The following is a 23,420-nucleotide window of genomic DNA, read 5'->3' as shown; positions in this document are numbered from 1 at the left end:
GGCGGGGGATTTTAAATGTGATCTCACATGTCTTCTCACTCCTTATCTCTTTTCTCTTACTGAGTCAACCTGCTCCTGCTCTAAAAATGTGTCTACTTTCATTTTCATGTATTTCAAGACATTCAACCAATGCAGCTGCAGGTACGCGAGTCTTTGTGTGTGTGGAGCACCACCATGTGGTCAGACCCGGAATTGAGTAATAAAGGTGATATATTTATTACAGAGACAAGAACAAAACAAACTAAAATAAAAAATAACAACTCATTTGAAAAATTATCTTGGACGTAAGCATAAAATTTTATTTGCAAAAAACCGACAAATCAAAATAAAAGTACAATACATTCTTAAAACCTTTTCTCTACAAAACAATTTCACAGAAATTACCTTGGAATGTATATTCCTATTTTTCATTTTTCTGCATCTTATATATATAGTCTTATATTTAATGTGTTTCTTTTGCTCTTTAAATAGTCCCATGTCAATGTTAAATGACGTACAGTATAGACCTTTTTCCTGTAGAGGCAAAGAAAGGGTCTTGGAGGGCATTTTAACAATCATATAGTCAATAACAGATCATTAACTCCCATCCATATATGTCCAGCCTGGTGCCCTCCAGCCACTCCTCGTCAATATAAGTACCATGTTGCATAAACAGAGGCATTAGGAGCCCGGCCTTCAGCCAAACTAATGGGAGCAGGTGGGGTCCTGCTGGACTGCAGCTGCCAGTGAGTCTCCATCACACCCTCTGTTCCCACTCAGTAGTCATTCTTAAAATTTCTCCCTTTCTCTCGCCCAAGTTACAACCCCACAATGCCACTCTTCCTTGCTTCTAAAGTAAGGTACAGCAAACACACTGACACATCTGTAATCCATTAAAGAGAACCACATTTCCCTCTTTTACAGTGTATCTGAATTTACAGTGACGTTACAGCCTGCTGATAAATAACGGTGTATTTTCTGTCTGTTCCCCCCCGTCTTCTTCGGTCATTTAAAAACTGCCTGCAGCCAAACCCTGAAAAAGGCACACGTTTGTGAAACAGCCATGCCTTGCCACATCGTGTCCGACACATTAACTGGTCTCACTTTTTGTTTTAGCTTCATGTAAGCTTTAAAGAAGAGTGTCGATGTTTTCAACAGCTAAGCATTCTCTGTCTCTGTGGTATTTTAATGAGAGCTCAAGTTTTTAATCCCCTAAATCCAATATTTAAAAAAAAAAACACTGAGCTCAGAAAATGCTTAAAACAACGATGGGACAACATTAAATCAAATATCCATCCTCTTCCTCCCTCCTGTTATAGTTTTATGTTCCAGTTGATGAGGTTAGAGATCTGGAGGGAGCGGAGGACAGCGTCAGTAGGATTAAAATGTGTAAACTGTTGACAAATTCAGTGTTTCAGAAACAAAAAATAGCACCCCAACTGTTAGTGCATCCATTCTCAGCCATGACAAATGAAAACCCTGTTTAAAAACATAACAGCAGAACAACCTGCAGTTACGGAAATGAAACTGATCGAGTCCTAAACGATAGCGAGCATTGATGTGGGCGTAGCATGTAAAACTCATACGTCAAAACAGCAGCAGGGCTACAGTATATAGAATTATTTGGACGGATACAACTACACAAATTAGCATGACATTGAGGAAAGACTGACAGAGATAGAGGCAGAAATGAGTTGAAGATAAAGAGAAAAGAGAGACAGAGGGCAAGAGAGGGACAGAAAGAGATATAAAGGTGATGTATCTGTCAGTATTTGTTCGGAAAAGGGTTTTTTCTGATTCAAAAATGTCGTTGCTCATAATATCAGGAGAACTTAAGCACCTCGGTCATACTGGTTAATGATATCCAACGGGTAGTAGTTGATCTATTAAGAAATACTGTTTACGCCACCATGTCTGAATCTATCTGAATAACATGTTGACACACATTCTATTAGGCTCCCATGTGAGAGCATGTTAGAAAAAAGATCTTAGGTTGTCTTCACATCTCCTTGTTAGAAAAAAAGGTGCTTCCTGTCATCTTAAGCACACACAAGCGGCGACACACCCACACACACTTATATATATATATGTACACACTCGCACATACACACACGCACGCACGCACGCACACACACACACACACACAAAAACAAGCTGCTTTCCAGTCTGTCTGAAAACACTGCACCGAAAAAAAAAAAGGATGGAGAGAAGGAGAACAAAAATAACTCTCTTCTCTCTGTACAGTAGTTTAGTCAGTGAGGCAAAGTGATGACTCAGGACTATCTGCTGCGTAAACAGCCCGCTTTCAAAGTTCACATTTGGACTCCATTTCCTCATACAGACAACCATACGAGAGGGGCCAATGGCGAAACAGAGGCTTCCCTGTAAGGAGTCTGTTTCAAAAAACAGGCCAGAGTTCAGGCAGTGAGCGAGCTCCTACAGGTCTCTCTCACACACAGTGGATCTGCAGGTAGGTTAGGATCCTCCAACCAGCTAGAGGCGCTATCCCTTAGGAGTTTTCTTGTTTTGGGCGTTCCACATGCCTCGTTTGGAGTGGTAGTAGTGAAAGAAGTTTCTCAAGCGTAGTCTCTCTACTTCCAAACCGTTCTGCAGCACCCTGGAGTCAGAGGGAGAAAGAAAGTTTGAAGTGAAATTGCTTATGATGCTTTTCTAGTTTTTCTTTGAACAATGCTAGGCTACAATGGAAGCTTTCATCATATAGGAGTAAATACTGAGTAAACAACTGTAGCATCTGTTCTTAAGTCAACTTTAACCAGGGGCTAACATCACTTCTTTTTCCTCTTTTATTAAAAGTCGGCAAGTGTGATCATATTGCACCCAAGAGATTGTCATCTGAGATTTCTGCCCCTGTTCTGGTTCTCAAAGCACTGAAAAACTACATTTAAAAAAGTCCCTTAATGAAATTCCACCCACCTCCATTATTTTAGGGTTGGAGGCAGAAATGTGAGAGGTGGGTATCTTAAAACCTGGACAGATTAAACCAAAACTCTCTGCATTTTGGTAATTTGGGGGAATTCCTCTCATAATTGCAACACATTTTGATAGTGGTGTCTCTCTCGATGGTGGTAAAAGAGGACATTTGAAAAGGATAGGAAGTCCTCAAACTGAATATCCGTCTAAGACCAGCTGGCCAAAACATTGTCTCAGTAGTCTTTTGGGAGCTGCAATATCCGTCGGGCAGACTGCCCCTGTTTTGCCTTCCTGTGCTGCTTTAGTCCTGCACTTGTACCCTTTCCACATTGAATGTACACACTATTTCCCCTCTTTGCTTTAAAAGAGGACATTGGCAATATACAACTGAGGTACAACAGGGCTAATTTCACAAATATAAATATTGTGTCATTAAGGTGATGAACTGTAATGTACAGGAGGTGGAAAAAATATTAGGAACTTATGTATAACATAATGCTACCTGGTGCAACCTAACACACTTTTATAAAGCTTATAATATTAACCTACAACTTTAAAAGTTACCGTAGAATTTGGTAAACATCTCTGACATGGTGTGTACTTTTTGTTCAGTCCTAGTAGTATTAATTACCTGTCCAGCAGCTCCCAGTCCTCTCCACCCCAGCGGTCTTTGAATTCCTCTGTGTTCATCCCTCCAATCTTATCAAAATCGGATTTATAGATTCCGAAGAGGCCAAAGCCATTTACCTCCCAGTAACCTGGGGAAAGAATGAAAAGGATGTTAAAAAGAACCATTGGTCCATTGCATGCTGTTGCATCAACATGATAAAAGGCTGCCCATACAAGTACGTGCCTCTGATCCAAGCGTGTTCATTACGCATGTAAACTGAAATCCAGTATTATGAACTCAAAGTAGCTGCCTGTATCTGGTGCAACACTCATTAGGGGAATGAGTTTGAGTGATGAGTCAAAGTGCAAACTATGTTAATCTGTGAATGTTACTGCATGAGTACAGGCATGTGCCTGCATGCATTTACTGTGTGTGTGTGTGTGTGTTTATTTGTGTGTTACCATCAGGTTCCTGTGGTGAACTGCCGCAGCCGAGTCTCATGACAATGGGTGCGAAAGCAAGGCGTCCCTCCACGCAGTGCTTCCTGATGCTCTCCAAGATGTTGAGAGGGAAGTGGATGTGCAGATCACACAGGAACACGATGCTGTGGCTATCCTGCAGGAGCAAACGCAAAAATAACTTCACTTCACACATTCACTGCCAATGCGAGTACATGTTCTCATAAACCTAATACGGGATTTTAGGATTAAAGAAAGTGAAGTGAAGTCTCGGCTCAGCATCAGTGGCTCGTCTTCACTTTCAGAGCCCGCAGGTCATTCAGACATGAGTGACAGCCCTGTCATCCTACTGTGACAGCACTGACACTCAACTGACGCATCAACGTCTGTCCAAATTTCTAGCCGCTCCACGCCCCGTGGGTGGGTGTGCATGCGTGTGTGATAGAGAGACAGCCAGTGAGAGAGACGTAGGGGTACATGCACACAAATAACCTGTGAAAGGGAGTGGATGTGACAGCTATGGCATACACATGACAGAGGAAATGCAGCTAACTGTCTAAGCGATTCCCTGTCATCCACAGTTGGGCTCTGTGGGAGAGGGCGAAGGGAAGCAGGAGGAGGCTCGGAGATAAGGGTGAGATCCACAGCCCAGTGACAGACCGGCCTAGCAATGATGCATTCATTATGCATGAGTGCTCTTTCTGTCTGTCCATCAGCCAGTAAAGGTCATGTGGTCAGTGTGAGTGGCTGACCTTCAGTGAGTGGCTTTTTTTCTGCCAGCTCACATATTGCTGTCTTCCCTCTGTGTGTTTGTTTCTCTAACCTCGATGGTGTCCACTCCGATCTGCAGTCCTGCTGAGCGCTCAAAGTTCCCTTCTCTCCTAAGATACTCATATCTGTCAAAACATAAATATATACACACAAAATCACTTGAAAGCCATTTAAGTAGTTTAAATGTATCCTAAGTCAGATTATACGGCTGATGGTGTTGCACACACACCTCGGCACACTGCTCTCTCTAAGCGCCTGCTCCACGTCCATGTCTTCGCTCTCAAAGTCAACGATGATGATGCTGAAATTGTCATCCTTGGTTTGACGATGAAGATTCTCCATGTCGGAGATAAATTGCTGTACCCAGCGAGCCTGGTTTTTCACTGAAGGACAGAAGGAACAAAGAGAAATGTAATTAGCAAGTTAGGGAAACAAAAAGAAATGATCCTTCTGAACTATTAATACTTTCATGAGGTCTACTCGTTGCATGACTGTGCTGAATTTTCTCTGGATGATTAAAAAATAAATCATGAATAATATGAATATATTAGTTCAAGAATTAGTTGTATACAGTTTATTTATTTATTTATTTTTTCCCAGACCTGGTACCACAAAGTGCACCATGATATCTCTCCTCCACTGCAGCATGACTGGCTGGCAGAGCAGAGGTTTAGCGTAGGCGGTGCTCCAGGGTGTCGCTCCGGGCCGGACGGGGGACCTGGTGGAGGGAGGAGGTGGTGGGGTGGTGAGGCTAGACGTGGCAGCAGAGGTGGCTGAAGCCGGGGCCGAGGCCGGAGCAGAGTCAGTGTTCTCTAGGCTTTCGTCTCCTTGCCTGCCACGGTGGAGCAGCAGGTAAATGTATTCAGAGAGACGCACCACGCTACGGCCTCTCTCCATTAGTTCCAGCTCCACCAGGTAACGGTTTCCTCTCGCCGAGTCACGCCGCTTCTCGACGTTGATGATTCGCAGCAGGGTGTAGATCCTGGGGCATGGACAGAAAGAGGCTAAAGCTAATGCAGACAGGTTGTACATGCTCTGAAATATAATACAACAGAAAAGAGGCCACAAATGCAAAATAGTATTTCTTATATCATTCTCATAACTGGATTAATTAGTGTTTGACTGTAGGCAGACCACTTCAAAAACACTGCTGTTCATTATCTGTGGCATCATGAAGTCAGCGTGGTGTGTTGTGGGAGGAAAATGAGAACAGAGAAAAGCTAATGGCCAAGCTACTGTACATAAATAACATCAAGATTTGTAAGCACTGCTGCAGAAAATGGTTATCAGCAAATAGAGAACTGCTAACATGAACTCGAAGCACCAGGGCATGACCAAAATGTTCTCTGTGAAATTACTTCTTGCTTTACATAACAGCATAACCAACCGTATTTGAATTTACAAGGTTGCAGGGAAACATGAGCACCTCTTTAGTCTCTCTCTCGTCTTTCTCTTACCCTCCGTTGCGTTCGTTGAGTTTCTCCATGTACTGCGCCAGCACGTCCACCACCTCACTCTCTGCCAGCTGCAGGTTGCCAGACACATTGCAACGAAGGTCATTCCAGTCAGAGCGCAGCAGCTCAAAGTCCATTGGATTGACTGAAAAGGTTCTCTGCCAGTTGATGCTCTCCTCTGCCCAGCCCGGTCGGGCCTCAACCTCCTCGTAGCTGTAGTCCGACATCTCGCCCTCCTCTGGTTCTGGCTCAGGGTCGGGGTCGGGGTCAGGATTAGAGCGGTTTGTGTCCTGGTCCAGTTCTGCCGGGTTGGGGTCCGGGTCTGGCTGCTGCTGGGACTCTGTAATCTCTGAGGTCCTGAGATAAGAGGTGACCCGTGATTGACCTTGGAGCGTGTTTTCTGTGGAGTTCAGCTGTGGAGGGGTAGAGGGAGGGGGATCTTTGTGATGGGAAAGAGATGTTTGAGGGTCTCCTTTGCTGGGCAGATCAGCAGTGACATTAGTCTTTAACGGCTGATGCTCCCCTTTCCTCTTGCTTTTGTCTGGTTGTTTTACTGCTGCTGCCCTATTTGCAGACTTCTGTACACTTTCCTTCTGTATGTTGATGCTTCCATTGTGAGACAGTGTCTTACCCTCCTTAGTAGGGGGATTTGGCCAGAGCTGAGGGGCACTAACTAGACTCCTACCTCCTGTTATGCCTCCTGCAGCATGTCCTTTAGCACCCAGGTTGACTAGCCTGGTAGTTTTTCCAGTTTGGTACAGAAATACACCCGGGAACACCTCTCTTGGGTGGCGAGATGCCCTCTCCTCCCTCCTTTCTCGACGCTGCTCCCTCTCCCTCTCCTTCTCTCTCTCCCTGGCGGGCCTGGGCCTGGTGATGTAGATCTTGTTCTCTTCCCTCTTCTCCTTCTTGTTTCCAGTGAGCTTGTTGTTGTTGTCGTGAAGGTTGTTGCTATGGGCGGAGTTGCTGAGGATCTGCTTGGCACGGCTGGCAAGGGCAGAGAGGGAGGACTTTTGGGGGAAAAGGAGTGAAGACTTGCTCAGTTTAGGTGGAGTCTCAGCTCCCTTCTCTCCTCCTCCTCCTCCTCCTACTACTCCACCACCTGTTCCTCCTCCTTTCCTGCCAGGGCTGAGCTCTGCAGGACCGGTGCGGATCCAGGACAGGGAGCGAACACGGACCACACTGTGTGTGGATTGGGGCTCAGGAGGCCTCTCCCTGGTGTCATATCTCATGTTCCCCCTTGTATGATCTCTTTCCCAGTCTCTATCCACATCTCTGCGAGGAAAGTGTCTCCTTTCTCTGCGGTGTATAATACTGTGGATTGCTCCCTCCTCCTCTTCATCAGGATCCTCCACTTCTTCCTCCCCTTCTTTGCCAGCTGTTGTGGGCCCAGGTCTCGAGTGCTGATGGGAGGGGTTAGAGGTGTGACTGGTCTGGCTGGGATGAGAGGGCTTCTTGGGCGACGGTGTGCCAACAATCTCTGCCTCATCCTCTGCATCTACAACCTCCTCTTCCTCTAGGAAATCTGGAGATATGAATGAGGCACACAGTTGAAAGAGTGTGTGCACGTGTGTGTGTGTATATATACACACCCTACATTTATGTATGAGTGTGTGTTTGTTCATTATTAGTTACCATCTGGGTTGGGGAAGAAAAACGGTCTGTCATCTTCCTCCTCATCCATCTTCATATATTTGTAGAAACCAAACCTGGAAGCCACAAGAGGCAATACACATGCACACACACACATGCTTAAGTAGAAGGTTGAAGTTTCAATGTGCCTTACAGCATAATAAACGTTATCTCTTGGTGAGAGGTCGTATGAATCACGGCCATCAAATTCACAGACATTTAAACAGGTATTCTGCATAATCAGTGTATCACCTCATAAATACAAGACAGAGATAAATGTTCCCTTAAACATAAGGTAAGACAAGATAAAAGCAAATTACTTCTCTAAGTAGATAGGGGACTCTCTGTAGAAACACTTGTTCTCTCGCTCCATGTGGGTGAGTCGTGTGAAGTCGTTGGGGTAGACAAAAGACAGATACACCTGCAGAAGAGTACAATGTCAACCTCCCACATATTTCTTTGAGCAAAAAAAAAAAGCAATGACCTCCTAAACACTCATGAAGGTCACATCAGTGTTCAGGATTTGAGTAACACCAGCGATTCATTCAAATCAGCCACTGACATAATGCTGCATTTTTTTTTGCAGGGCTCACATTTCTAGACCATCACTGCTACTCTGCTACTAAAGCTGCAGTAACTTGTAATGCCCTACAGGGGGGAGCAGCGCTCAACACTACCTGCCACCTGCTTCCTTTGTGTTTTCACACAATGGGAAAGATACAGAGGTAAGGTTGAACCAACATGGACTTAGCTCTGCTCCTTTGTTCTCAATCCAGGTGATCTGAATATTACACTGACTCTTTAAGGAGCTACTTTTTTTGTAGCAGGTTAAAAGACAACTGTCATAATTGGATGCACTTCAGATGACCCCACAGGGCTTATTTTAGCAATAAGTGCCAATTAAATCACACTCTCTCAGACATTCTGACACATACAAAAATACCATCACACGTCCTCAGTGGCAGGTCTTTTGTGACCCAGAGGGATGGTGATTGAGAGGTCACTTACAAACTGCAGGCCTTGGTATCTGGCGATGGGGAAATCTTTGACTACGTAGGTTGGAGAGTAGAGGCAGGCCGGTAGAACGTTTTCCAGGCGGGAGGGGTCGATCATTGGAGCTGGGGAGAGAGAGAGTAAGAGAGAGTGAGAAAGGCGAGGCAAATATTTGAGATCTTGGACAAACAAATATGCTGTATGGAGTACTGCCTTCATCAAAGGTATACAATTACAGAAATCTTGGAGATGATTTGAGCAATGGCAGCCAGTAAAAGGAGGAAAACACACAACACACGCAGCCACCCAGACGAAATGACAGTCTGAATACAGTAAAACTGACAGCCAGAGAGACCGTGAGCCAGACAGCCGGCCAGACAGACAGTCAATCACTTTAGAGAAAATGACAGGCCAGAAAAGCAGGATGAGGACAGAAAAAGTGGACAGCCTAAAATGATGAGTGGCAGATTTACTGCTGTAGAAGGTGTCCCTGGGGTCTGGCTTCAGCATATCCGCTCCGTGCTGCGTGACGCTGCCTCCTTCCAGACTCTGAGGCTGAGAATCCTCTGGGAGACGGATGTGACTGGCCAAGGTCTGGGGGATGTGGTCCACACTGTTCATCTTGAGATTGGACTCGTCTGAAAAACACAGAGATTATAAGACACAGAGAGAGTGAGAGAAGAGACCGAGATGGTGTAGAAGAGGGAGAGAGACAGATTCGTTATTGCGTTCACCATTTTGATGACCTTAATGATGGACAAATTTGTTGTAAGCTGTTGGAGGGAAAATATTGTGCACATTATGGGCGCTGCAATCATCATAGATGTTTACTAACCATGAAAAGGTGAAGAATTAGGAGGAAAAAGAGACAGAGAGCAAAGAAACAAAGGAATAAAACGAAGAGGAGGAAAGCAGGATCAAGAGCCGAAGTGGGAGGATCAGAAAAAAGTTGGAAGAATACAAAAACGGAGCAGAGGAGAGTCATAATTATACCAATCGATACCAGAGAAGGAGGAGAGAGCATGTGTGATTAATAGCATGTCAGGAGCAAGGCCTGATGGGAGAAATGCTTTATAATTAACAGGGTGGTCAGCATCCTTTTTATCCCCTAGAGGGATGGGGGTGTGCACATTCAGTGTGCATGTACACAAGCTACACCGAGAGGGACTTTTTTTAGACTTATTTCTCTGACAATTAGACATCTGTTGATCACACATCTGGTTTTCCACTACATACAAGCCTCGCCAAGACCATTTCATTATGTGTCGTTGAAATCGTCAAACCATGAAAACAAACAAACAGAACAATTGAATTCTACTTCTGTTTCTTTTGATTAGTTTGCATTACGTTGCACTGACGTATCTGGGTTACAATAAAAAATACAGCATCATTTCAGTATTGTCTGTAGTACAAGTCATAAAAAGTGTATGTATGTGTGTGGTTCAGTAAATTCATTATCAGCTACCATCTGGGTTGCGATTTTATATGTTTGCTCACTGATGCTGGAATGTCTAATGAAAAAGTAAAACCATACCAATAAAGAGATGTATTGGGCTTCAAACCACAATGAAATGGTTTTGGCGCTGTAGTGAACTGCCCTGCACGTTGAAATGTTATGTAACACGCTAAAAAAAAATTATTCAACTTTAAGCCAAAAAATGATTTTCTCTGTCAGACGGGAATATACATCAAACACTTTCCAGAGTGAGAACATGGAGAAATCCAGTGAGACAGACAGATGACAGAGAGGGAGGAGTTGGGATGGGTGGGTGGAGGGAGGGAAGGAGACGAATGAAGAGATGGCGATGCTTGAATCCAGCAGGTGACCTCATACTGTATACTGTACGAGGCCTCCTTCCTCCCTGTCATTGCTGGTCATAAAGAAGATTTCAGCATTTGGCATAGAAACTTGCAGGTTCGCCCAAAATGACAACTCGACACATCATTTTCCGTGCAGCCGGCATTTTCTCTTATTACGATACCGAATCCCTGTGACACAGTGCTATTCTTAGAGCTATAGAGGTTAGACTCGGGAGCTGGTGTTCTCATCTCTACTACAAATGACACCTATAGAGAAAAATAGAGCATCTATTAGATTCTGTATCTTCTCTCTTTATTCTCAAAGTGACATGGCAATGACAAAAAAATACATGTGAAAATGTTGATTTTCTTTAAGCCATCATCAAGATTGAGACAATAACGTGACTTTGGTTGAGGGACAAGAGAGAAGCACATCTTGGTTAAAAAAAAAAGGCTCATTATGTGACATTTAACTACTGATCAATACCAGACTAGACTAATGAAGTAGTTTTAGTTCTAGCATCATTTCCTCTTCTTTTCGGTGAGCTCCAGCTAAACAGAAAGACAATATTTCATTAAAGAGTCCCACATGTCTCTTGGCCACAAACATCAAGCTTTAAAGCCCCTTTAAAATTTCATTATGAGATCAGTTTTTATTTCTAAGAGAAGTTGACAGAAAGGCTTTCCATGCAACGTATCAGCAGAGCAAGAATAGCTCTTACCTGTGTACAGGGAGATGTAGGCTGAGTCTATCACTTCATATTTCAGACCGGGGAGGAATGGACGCCACTGTGTGTGAAAGCAGAGAGTGAGAGAAAAAAAGGGGATTGAGTAAAGAGTAAATGCCAACATGTGGAAAGTATAAGGTGAGCAGAAACCCTCCGTCACGGTTTGTAGGCTAAACTGTGACTCTCTGTGACTCTCACTCTCTGTGTTATTGATCTTAGCAACATCACAGGATCGATCTGATGCTGGGTTTATGTATAAACACACTTAACCAGAGAAAGAAGAGGAAAGAGAGAGGAACGTGAACATGAATAGAGAACAAGAAATGTGACGCCATGGGGGGGGGGGAGTAAGGAAATGAGCAAACAGCAGCAAAAATCCAGACAAAATAGACCGTGAACAGAGCAAGAAGAGATCTATAGGAGTAAGACAGTGACAAGCAGGTATAAAAAGGAGCATCTAGTAATGACCTGAAAACAGAGAGACGCCTGGAGAGAGAAACAAAGGGGGAGAGAGTGAGAAAGAGAGAGAGACAAGCTACAATTCTTTTAAATAGATTTCACAATTACCACGTCACTTCTGGTTACCCAAGATATAATCACAGGAGACAGGTCATTTTCTAACCCTCCGGTTGAGAATACAAATATAAACACCCTCCTCAGGCTCATGCAAATGCCCTCATGTGTATGCACAACACACACACACACACACGCACGCACGCACGCACGCACGCACGCACGCACGCACGCACGCACGCACGCACGCACGCACGCACGCACACACACACACACACACACACACACACACACACACACACACACACACACACACACACACACACATTCACTGCTTTAGATTTTCTGGCACACATTTTGTCATGAGTGTAGCACTACTAAACACACCGACTGCTTGTATTAAAAGTCCAAAATCCAGCAACTTTTCAAAGCTACCCCTTATCACACATGCTGACACATTTGTGCAGAAGCACACACGTATCCATACAAGTACTCATATACAGGAGACAAACAAGGGCAGTGTGCGACATCATGCTGAGCAGCAGCAGGGAGCAGCTCAGCAGGAGATCCAGGGCTTCGCCATTGTGTCATTATTTCACCGTGATTGTGCTCAAGGTCAAGTCAGAAGGCTGTCATAGCCTGACTCAAGAAAGGATAAAAAAAAAAGTGATGACCACATGGGAGATGTAACTTTAAAGGTTTATTTTTACCCATTACAGAAATGTTCAATAAATGTAAAGATGTCTTTTCATAAAATGAGTGGAAGAAACCAAATGTAACCAAACAAAATCCACAAGATAATGGGCATTCAAAGACCTTTGATTCTGCCCTCCAGGCTTCCACAGGGCAACATAGTAAGTAGGGAAGCCCGTTCACTGACCTTATGTGCAGACATTTGCAGCTGAAATGCGCTGCAAACCACAAAGTCAAGGTGTTCAGTCATACTGAATTTCACTTGGATCTCAAAATCAAACACACTGCCGTGTTTCAGTATGGGCCATGATTGATTGGCTGCATTGCTAACGTGCGAGCTGCAATTAGCGACATGAGATCATTTCCTCTCACTCGTTCGACACGTCCACAAATTAAAACAAAAGCTGTACTTGCAATCTATCCATGAACATGCGAGAGCCTCATAGGACTCGCAAAAGTTTCTGCAATTTGGGAGCGACAGTCACTTATGGAACATGACGTTGCCACCAGTGTGATCTGTGAGAAAACAGTAGAAATATATGGTCCTCTTTTCCAGTTGCAAGCAAGTTAAATTAATTGTATTCATTTACAGTCTGTGCAGCATAAGACGGCTTCTATCCTTAAGCCAAAATTATATTTCTGCATCTGTGAGTATGCGAGGGTCCGCGTGACGTGTATGTGGAGGCTTTGTGCAGTGACCGTGCATACAGTCCGCCTGGCCACTATGCTGTCTTCTTGTAGATCTACTGCACATGTGCAGAACGCGTCCTCCAAGCGGACTACAGAAAGTAGTATAAACAGATTACACTTCCATGGTGTCTGCAGTTGTCTGCAGCTGTCCATGTACACGTCTGCTGCTCTGGAGTGTATCTGTGGCGTTAGACCCTCAGTTAGGATAATGAAAACTTCCCTAAAAACTCTTTAACCTCAGACACCTCAGGAGGAGGAACTGAGGAGATGGACAGACATGCAGTAGATGTTATATGCACAGAGTAGACAGAAATAACATTAGTAAAATTACACAATGGAGAAACATGAGACTGACAATATTAAGTGAACAGATTGCAAAAAATATAAGCAGCAATGCAACTCAAAGCAGCTGAATTTTGGAGATTTGGAGATTTTTTTGCTTAATTTCAAATTAATCAATGACATTTGGTGCTGTGACTTGTGGTTTTGCGTTTTAGCTACGTGTGTGTGTGTGTGTGTGTGTGTGTGTGTAGATAAAGTGTCATCACAAGATTCTTCCTTTTCAAGGATCAATGGAGCGTAATACTGCTACTGTCACATCAGCCTTAAGAGACACACACAGCACTTGAGATAGTGTATATGTACCCATGTAACCTATTTTACAGCTTTGTGTGAATTTCTCCTGTTCATTGTCTGGCCTCACAGATTCTCTGATTAATTCTGCAAAGGGAGTTACTGACCCGGTGTGTATCTAGATGTGTGTTTGTGTGTACCTTATATGCGCACGTACACACAGTATTTGTCACGTGTGTGTGTGTGTGTGTGAATGTGGGTGTGTATTCTCTGTGTATACGGGTGCATCTTGTGTGAAATAGTGCTGACAGGGAGCAGAGGGAGGATGCAGAGGCCCGCTTGCTGGCCCCACAAGTTCAACAGAGAGGAGAGAAAATCAATATCCAGGGGGAAATAATAAAAAGTAGCATTCACAGAGCAAAATGGCAATGGGCGACCAGCAGTGTGGTTTCATCACGTTTCATCATGCCTGAACCATCCAGTGACAGATGTGGTTTTGATATTGTTTTCACTCAGCTGGCCAAAAGTGGGTGTTGCTCCAACTCATACTGTGTGGTTTCATGCCAGTTGGACACACAAACTGTACTTTCATTCCAGCTTACACATACACATGTAGTTTGCCTCTGGTTCCATGAGGTATAGGTTATTTTTCTTTATCCCTCCGTGAACAGGAGTTTATTGCTTCCAAGCGAGCTGACTGCTGGCTGCTGTTGTTGTTGTTGTTGTTGTGTTTGTTTGCTTCAATTCAATCGGCTGCTCCAAGGCCTAAGGCGCTATGGATATGGAGTTGTTTTGTTAGTGTGACATATAACAGGTAATGGAATAATGAAACTATCTGACCTTTCCCAGTTTACGTAAAAAATCAATTTAGATTTGAGGTACAATAAGATTAATGGAAAGTAAACACTTCCATTTAGTGGCCTCAAAATCCTGTTCTGGATTTTCTGAGGAATAAATAAGTCACTTTATTTTTTTCTTTGAAGTTTGCAAAGTTGTTTCATCAAACTTTCTTAACAGCACAAACTTGTCTGCAATTGCTTGTTTCAACCTGATGAATGCCACCTGTTACTGGGTGTAAAGTGCTTCATAGAGGAAATAAAGCATAAACATAAATACAGACATAAAACAGAATAAATAGAAAAATTACACAAAGGCAAGTCTGAACAAATTGGTCTTAAGCTGCTTTTTAACGGTGTCCACAGAGTCCACAGATCTGAAATCCAATGAGAGAGAGTTCCACAACCTCAAAAGCACAGTCTCCTTTAGTTTTAAGCCTTGTTTTAGGAACAACCAGTAAACCCTGATCAGAAGACCTTAGAGACCTGCTGCTGACATAGGGCTGCAGTAGATCTCTAATGAGACAGGTGCCAGACCAGGCAGAGCTCTACAGGTGATCACAAGAACTTTAAATTGGATTCTGAACTTGATAGTGAGCCAGTGAAGAACAATCAGAATCAATGTCACAAGTCCTTTTGGAGGACCTGGTCAAGAGTTTAGCAGCAGCATTTTGGACCACTTGCAAACAAATGTTTATTCTCTGCCCAACATTTTCTAATGGGTGATGTAACCTGACATTAAATGAAAATAGAATGAAGGTGAAGACAGAAAGAATAGAGGTTTTCCTTGTTCACATGAGCACTGGAAGGTTCACTGTGCCTTATTTATCTGTTTTCTTTCTTTCTCGATCTTACTTGTACACACCTGCACGGCTTTAGGCCCACATTGGTAGAGATGTAAACAAAGAGAAGTCAGTGGCAGAGCGGACAGCAGGACAAAACAGATGTTAACAAGCCTGACAACACCTGCCTGAGGGAACAAAGCCAGAAGAAACCAAGACCACACTGTTGTTATTCATTTATTTTACCTTTACTCATACGGGGTAGGTTGGATGAGCATGCATGCTCGTTGAAATTAATAAATGTTTGAAGGCAGGACAACCTGGACACAATATGATGATGAGTTTGCAAGATGTAATAGAAATACAGACGCAGCCGGTGATGTTTACTATTTTTCTGGAAAGTACTGTATTGCCTGAGTAGCCAAAGTTGGATCTTGACCTCTTGTTGTCCAAAAACTATACAAACAACATCAATGAGCCAAACTGTTGCACTGGGTGACGTGTTATGTTATTTTGTTGCTCATTGACTAGAACACCAAATGTCTATTAATGTGTACAGCTAAAAACACTTGCTCCTGTTTGAGTAATGTTTGCTAAAAACTTAGCGAACTTAGGTGCCCATCTGTTTAATAAAATTACTTCGCCCTTGGTTATAAGTAAAATGATGTAAAGACCCGTAATATGTATATTAAGTAGGAATTAATGAGCTTGGGCTGAGTGCTATAGATAGGTCAGGAAAGTTGGAAAGTATTGAGAGTAACGCATTGTTGGTTTTGTCCTTTCAATGTGATTTGTTAACAATAAGAAAAATATAGAATCATGCAAGCCTTATCCTTTACACACACACACACACACACACACACACACACACATATATATATATGTAATATGCTTATAATGATTGGTGCAGATTAGATAGAAATGATTCAGGTTGAGCTGTGAGACAAAGGACCTTGAGAAATGGAACAGGGCTAGATTGAGGATGAAACAGTGGTAAATATTACTTGTTAGTTTTTATTTGTCTTTTCTCAACTACTCAAAGTTGTGATTTAGTTGTGGAAAGTGGATGAATAAAGTGAGAAAGACACTGAAGCATGTGAGAGAAAAAGACTGTTGTAACATGAACTCCACTGTGCCCATGAGATATAAATTTCCCAAATCCCAAAAAAGATGTAAGGTTTCAAGTTGAGAGCCTTGCAGAGTTTGACACATATGGCTAATTTTTGACAATATGTACTACTGTAATCCTTCTTCAGCACACAATGTGATCAATCTCTGTGCATGTAGCATCTAGAAAGTCCACATTAGAGCCAATAAATACTGAGACATCTGACAGTCAAGGTATGAAATAATCATAGGACACAAATAGAGTGGAAGTTGTTAATGAGGTGACTGGAATGGGCATAATTTTCACTTTTACCAGGACTGTTAATAAGCCTTCTCAACTTTCCCTCACCACCTACTCAGTCTGTGATCACTCATTTTGAATTTGAATGAAAGGTAAAACAGCAAAATGGCTCTCATTGACCTGTTTCCATGTTTCCATTGCCAGACAACTGTTTGACCACAGAAACACTGACTTCATTGAGAAAGACATATTGCTAACAAGCCACGAATTATGTCCTGTAGTAGTGGTGTCAAAAAGGCAAAGTGACAGCTAACAAGCTCATGAAAGCACACATTAATAAGAATTGACCATGTCCTGTTATATTTTGGTTAGGGTTAAAGGAAAGTAGCCCTTTTTATTTTATTGTCATTGAAAAGTGCTGATACGTAGCAAAACCAACTGGTATCTGGTGCTTACAGATGTGTTAAATATGTTGTGTGTAATCTGTTTGGAGCTCTTATGTCAGTTTTGATGATAGCAAAAGTGCAAGTAAAGCAGTCTTTGATAAACTTACTGGATGGTTCTTATCCGTATCTATTTGTAGACTGTCTGAAAGTAGTCACCTTTAGCTGATTAAATCCCTTTAGCCAACTGAGAACAACAGGACACATTAATGTTTTATGTACAGTATGTTATGTGTTATTGGAAATACTGTATGTGTTATATGTTTTGGAACATAACATTATAAATTTGATATTTGAAATACTGCTTCTTCTGTGATTTTAACTCAACAGAGACGGAGTTTCTCAGCTGTATCTTTGAGCTTTGTGAAAACTGTACAAACATGAAGGACTTCTGGCAGAGACTAAGCTCACTCCACAAACTGACCTAATCGGCACTCCCGATATTTACTGGCAGTTTGCTTGCCAAAGCTCTTCAAAACAATGTGGGAGAACATGAAAATCTTTCTAGAGATGCTTCTGTTGGCTATAGTTTGCTATTTGTTTCCCAAGAATCGGAATAACATATGTGCAATGACAAGAAATGACAAGAGAAAGGTACTGATGGGATGCAAGAAAAGTTATGACAGCTTTGGTAGGAAGAGAAACAAAGTGTGAATTCTAACATTGGCAGTAATGGGAAGTCTGTAGTGGGGTGCTACGGTGCTGCCCACTGACAGGTGCTTGGCAGCAGAGACTCCTGACAGACTCTGAACAGATAACTCCCCAACAGAGCACTGACGACACAGGACTGCTGGCGTTTTGATGCTTTGTTGATACCAGTGTAGAAACTTTACCCGATGGAAGTTGACAGGGATGTGGAAAGTGAAGAAGAGCTGAAAAAGCACCTAACCAAAAGATCTAACCAACTGTACAGCATGGAAACAAGGACATAAAGCTCCTGACTGATTATGCTCTTATTTCAATTGACAACTAAATAGAACTAAACACTTGCATGCTAGAGGATAAATGCCACTCTGCATTCCCTGTCACACTGACATGAAAACGGTGGCTTGTTTTTCATGTCATATCATGTCTTGCCTGGGGACAAAGGAACAATATTCAAAGAGATATGACGAGGTGGATACAGAGACGGGGTGTTTGATTTTCTGTGTTGAATTATACATTAGCCTAATTCTCTCAGACCAGACATTTCAGAAAGACAAATGAGCTCAATATCCATAGCAATTACTGGAGTGTCGCAGTCAGTGTGTTTACAGCGATGCCCTGTGTGCTCAGAGGGGAAACTAGTTAGTCATACTAACATTCTCACTTGATAAAAATGAAGTAAAACTTACATGACTGAATGTCATGGCATACACCGTAATCTGCGATGTGTTCTCTCTTTAACCACACGAATTCACTAAAACTTATGACAAGGACATGCAGGTCAACCTGATGCCTACTGGAGATAGAGATAACACAGGAATAACCAGCCTGATCTGAATACGACCAAAGAGAAAATAGACATAGAATCAATGTTTTTGGACTAAGTGAGTCTAACAGCACAGACCTGACTGAACATGTAAAAATTGCTTTAATATGCTAGCATTGACACAGCCAATGGCAGATTATAAAACATCCAATGATAAAATACATTAACAGAATGTAATCTGACAAATTCATCATGACCTGAATGTTAATGCAAGGGTGCCTGCAACCTTCAACCAAGTGAAACTCTTAACTACCGGTATGAATGAAATATGAATCTAAAAGTGCTGTGAACATGAAAACAGTACTCTGAAGCTACCAGACAGGGAACAAATCTGGCTGATTTCTAATCAGAAATATGACATACTGAGAGACTGCTACAGGCTCAAGGCCATAAAAATTTAATTAAATACTTAAATACAGAATACAGAATTCGGCCCTCTCTAGAGCCAGTGTTTGGTTTGTCCGCTCTGGGCTACTGTAGAAACATGGTGGTGCAACATGGTGGGCTCCGTGGAAGAGGACCCGCTCTCTATGTAGATATAAAGGGCTCATTCTAAGGTAACAAACACACAACAATTCTATGTTTCAGGTGATTATACACTAAAACATACTTATGAACATTATATTCCATTTCTGCCAGTAGACCCCTCTAAATCTTACACACTGGTCCTTTAAGTTACCATTTTCCAATAATATACGTTCCCACCAATAACAAGAAGTGTGTCTCTGAGATTCAGTAGTGCAGAGAGGCACATGGTGAGTCAGGATAAAGATAATGTAAGTGAATATGAAAGTTAATATGACACAATGAATGTGGGTGTCCAGGACACTAGCTTCCTTTTTAGTGTTATAATGGTATGTCATGTATGGGACGGTGGTCTTTGGGATGTGTTTGATCAAATCTGCATTTATGTCCATGTCTTGTGCTTTTCATCGTCCTCATTAAGGGGGAGGGCATGGATGATCACTCTGTAATCATATCAGTCATATTAACTGGCATTGATGTTGCTCTCTAGAGGATAAGATGGAAAAAAAGGAACAGCATTAAAAGCATCTCATACCATTAAATTGTAACTGAGGCAAAGGTTCATGCTGCTGTTCCTGTTTTTCCATAAACTCATATACATGAACTCTTGGAACGGAGGTGGCGTCAAAAGACAAGGCCGAGTTGTAATGTTATCTCACAAACAATAACTGAATTGGTGGCAGTGATGTGGCAGACAATGCTGACAATGTAATAAAAAACTGCCACGGAAAAAAAAAAAAATCTTCTCTTATTCTTTATAAAAATGGTTCAATCTGAAAATGAAAGTAATTCATAGGCAGGGAAAAGCAAATGTGTGCCAGTAATGATAAAGAGTGTAATTAAATAAAACAAAGAGCACCAAAAGATAAAGTTAAAAGTGGGGGAAAAAAGTATTTGAAAAAGTAAAGGAGAACGCAGCAAAAAACAAAAGAGTGAATTAAGGCGAAGAATATGACTCCATATGTTTTAGAAAGCTGCTGAACTAGAGTTAACCCTAAAGGGCGTTGAAGTGGTAAAGAAACTGAGAGAAAGTTAATTTATCTCCAAAAGTAAAAAGACACACACAATATAGTTTAACAGCTGGCTCCGGGTCGCTAAGACCACTCCTGATTTATATTTAGGAGGGAATATATGTGAGGCAGATGTTGAGAGGCCTGTGTTGCGAGTCTGCAGGGGTGGGGTAGATGAGTGTGTGAGAGTGTCTGTGCACACATGGGTGTGTGTGTATTAATTGGTGGACAGTTTCAGAATTGGCCTGGCAGGAGTGATAAAACAGGGCCATTAAAATCCTGCATTTATATCCCACACCCCTGCCTCTCCATAAACTTGCCATTACTAATTAAGGCGTGACTTTCTTCTCTTCTTTCTCTCACTCCCTCTTCACACCGTTTAATGGCCAACACTTTCCTTCATTCTGTCACATGGCGAGTGAGAGACGTTTTCCATTAGGCCAGTGGAAAGGTCCTGTGTTTCACTGAAAAAGATCCAGATGGTAATTAAGAAACTTAATGAAACCGCTGCTCACTAAATCTTCCATCATCTCGTGTATTCCTTTCAAAAACAGTCATCACTCTAAAGCGATTTTATTTGAAGTTAATTGAAGGGAAACACTTTTGTTGGAGTGCAATGGAAAGGTTCAGTCAGAGTGCAGGTTTGGTAACTACTCATCCTAGCAGCTCAACAATCTCCTCATTCATTGGCCTGCTGCTCATACACACAAACACGGTTGTTTCCATCCCCTTGGGGAAGGAACAGTGTATTCCTAACCTGTCTCTTCCTGCTTCTTATGCTGCTTATGTTCCGCCTTCCTGCAGCCGCTCTCCCTAATTCGTTCACATAACAGAGAAGAAAAGGGGAGAAAAAGGTTTCTTATTTTCTTGCCAAAAGGTAGGACTGTGTACTATCTGATATTTACTCCTTCTCGTTTCTTTATAACAAGCGCTGCTAAACAAATACATTCCCAGAGGAACAGCCCACCTTTGACCATGCAATCACAGCTTGGCACAGAACACAAAAGAAAAAGCTGTGAATCCACACTATCTGCTCTTTAACAAATGAGTGCCTGGGTTTCTGCGGATTTATGTGAGCCCTGGGCTTATGCTGTTGTGGGCCGGTCATGGTAAATCTGCTATTTTTGTCAAGGTGTGAAATGTATTCCGCTGTTAGATCACACACAGGGGCCGCACTAAGACAGCACGCCATACACACATACGATACACACATTCCCACACACAATCTTGATTTGCTGCATGACTTTTATACGCTTCATTAAATTGTTTCAACTAGTACAAACCCACTTTGAAGGCCTCATGGGTAGTTGACTGAGAGGGAGGACAGAGACAGAGAGAGAGAGAGAGAGAAAGAAAGAGAGGGAACGAGATGGATTTCCACATGACCTTGATTCTCCTGTAGACATAATCACATGAGGTAAAGAGAGCAGGGATATTTCATACGTAGGCTGCTCTAATCAATACTTTCATATTAACAACTAATAAATGAACATGTGTAATGTGAAAGTTGTTTGTAATAACAAACTCACAGAGAATTATAACCCGACTTTGCAGTTTCTCTCAGCTCTATGCAGCGTTTTAGCGTCTATCAGCTCATTGTTTTGGTACACTTTAACTGCTTTCATCAGCGTTGTTTCTGGTCACAGTAGGCAGTTGTTTTCAGTGAAAAAGCCCATAAAAGCCCACTATATGCTACCTGCCCAGCACCAAACAGCAGACAGACAAAGTTGGCTAGTGAACATAAAGCGGAGCATTTAGCATCTAGACCAAAACAGAGCTACAAGGAGAGTGTACTGTATATTGGACTTGCTTTCATCAGATCGCCAGAAACACAACTCATAATGTTGCTCCATGTCTGCTGAATATGTGAATAGGCAGTTGTTTGCTAACACTTTCACCATATCAGCTATATAAGGTGATATGTCAATTTTGTGTTTATCTACAAGAAATGTGTGCTTCCACATATTTGATTGGTCAATACAGCTAGATGACATTACATTGCATTGAGTCAGCTTCAGCTTTCTTGCCAGATGACCCTGCATTTTTTGCCAAACTCTCACCATCACCAAATGAAGTTTATAGATTTATGAACAAAGTTTGGGAACAAATACCACGCCTCGTACACATCCCACTTCCGCACAACAGAGTATTTAGGCACACCTTCATCTGTTCCTCTCCCCTCTTGTCTCAGTTTGCAAGTCCCTCCCACCCTAACCCCTTTTTATTAACCATTCTCTCTCTGTTGTTTTAACACAGGAACAGGGGGCTCTATCCAGCTGATGGACCAGAGAGACAGCTCCCCCACTCAAGAGTCTCGACCTTCCCCCTTGTTCCCTCCTACCTTCCCACCATCAGCAGCCATCGTCTAATCGACAAATACCATACATCCATTGTCGACCCTCGACCCTCCATCCTATGTTCCTCGACTCTCACACCTCATCCCTCTACCCTCAACCTTTCCTCCCTCCATCACTTCATCCCTCCATCCCTATTCCATTCATCAGGTTCTCCAACCCATCCACCAACATTTCAGCTCTCTTTCATCATCTCAATGAAACTATCCAACTCCATATTGTTCTTGGCGTGGTCTTGGTTAGTGAAAGTCTCATTGAAAGGAATGAGGATGCTCCATTTTTTGACGCAGTGCTGTTGTCAGTCTGAACACCGCCAAACACCTCCACATAGGCGACCATCACTAGGGGTAACTATTCCGACAGGAAGGACACAATTACAGTGCATCCTCCTGGCTTTTATTTTATTATTAATCACCAACTTATTGTTTGTCCTATCCAGAGGCTCTCCAAATAAATGGGAAGGTATTTGTTTGCCACTGGGATGTGGTTGTCACGGGCCGTAATTTATTAGTCACACTTGTACATCATCAGCAGAATATTCATAACGTGCCCACACCAACGACCCACAACATCCCTCAGCAACAGTATAGTACTTGAGAGACCTGCCAACAGGACATTTCGATACTGCTTGTTTTGAAACTCAGGGAAAACACTACTGTGGGTAGTTAACAGCAGATTGTGCCAATTTACCAATCTCAAACTAAGTATCGGTGAGGCATGGTACACACACAGTCCTCTGCCTGAATCTCATCTCTCACTGGATTCATGTGTGACCCTCCTGGCACTGCAGAGCTATCAGAGAGGTGCTCCTCACATCACCCTATCA

At 42.5% G+C, this 23,420-nt stretch overlaps 1 protein-coding gene across 9 annotated transcripts in view; it reads right to left on the bottom strand.

Annotated features, from left to right (window-relative positions):
• Window positions 1–273: 273 nt before the first annotated feature.
• The window catches only part of b4galnt4a (beta-1,4-N-acetyl-galactosaminyl transferase 4a), a 148,505-nt gene continuing 125,358 nt past the window's right edge, over window positions 274–23,420 (bottom strand). For all 9 annotated transcript variants that reach the window (XM_067589306.1, XM_067589305.1, XM_067589307.1 and 6 more), the window contains 12 exons: window positions 11,351–11,417; window positions 9,302–9,466; window positions 8,844–8,953; window positions 8,156–8,256; window positions 7,839–7,912; window positions 6,207–7,728; window positions 5,352–5,731; window positions 4,979–5,132; window positions 4,802–4,874; window positions 3,982–4,135; window positions 3,542–3,668; window positions 274–2,596 (listed from right to left, as the gene is read on the bottom strand). In XM_067589306.1, coding sequence (XP_067445407.1) covers window positions 2,482–2,596; window positions 3,542–3,668; window positions 3,982–4,135; window positions 4,802–4,874; window positions 4,979–5,132; window positions 5,352–5,731; window positions 6,207–7,728; window positions 7,839–7,912; window positions 8,156–8,256; window positions 8,844–8,953; window positions 9,302–9,466; window positions 11,351–11,417 — 3,042 coding nt within the window. In that variant the 3' untranslated portion in view covers window positions 274–2,481. The remainder of the gene's footprint in view (window positions 2,597–3,541; window positions 3,669–3,981; window positions 4,136–4,801; window positions 4,875–4,978; window positions 5,133–5,351; window positions 5,732–6,206; window positions 7,729–7,838; window positions 7,913–8,155; window positions 8,257–8,843; window positions 8,954–9,301; window positions 9,467–11,350; window positions 11,418–23,420) is intronic.

This window comes from Thunnus thynnus, chromosome 5, assembly GCF_963924715.1.
Source record: "Thunnus thynnus chromosome 5, fThuThy2.1, whole genome shotgun sequence".
NCBI classification, from domain to species: domain Eukaryota; kingdom Metazoa; phylum Chordata; class Actinopteri; order Scombriformes; family Scombridae; genus Thunnus; species Thunnus thynnus.
This window is presented reverse-complemented; position numbering and strand designations above follow the sequence as displayed.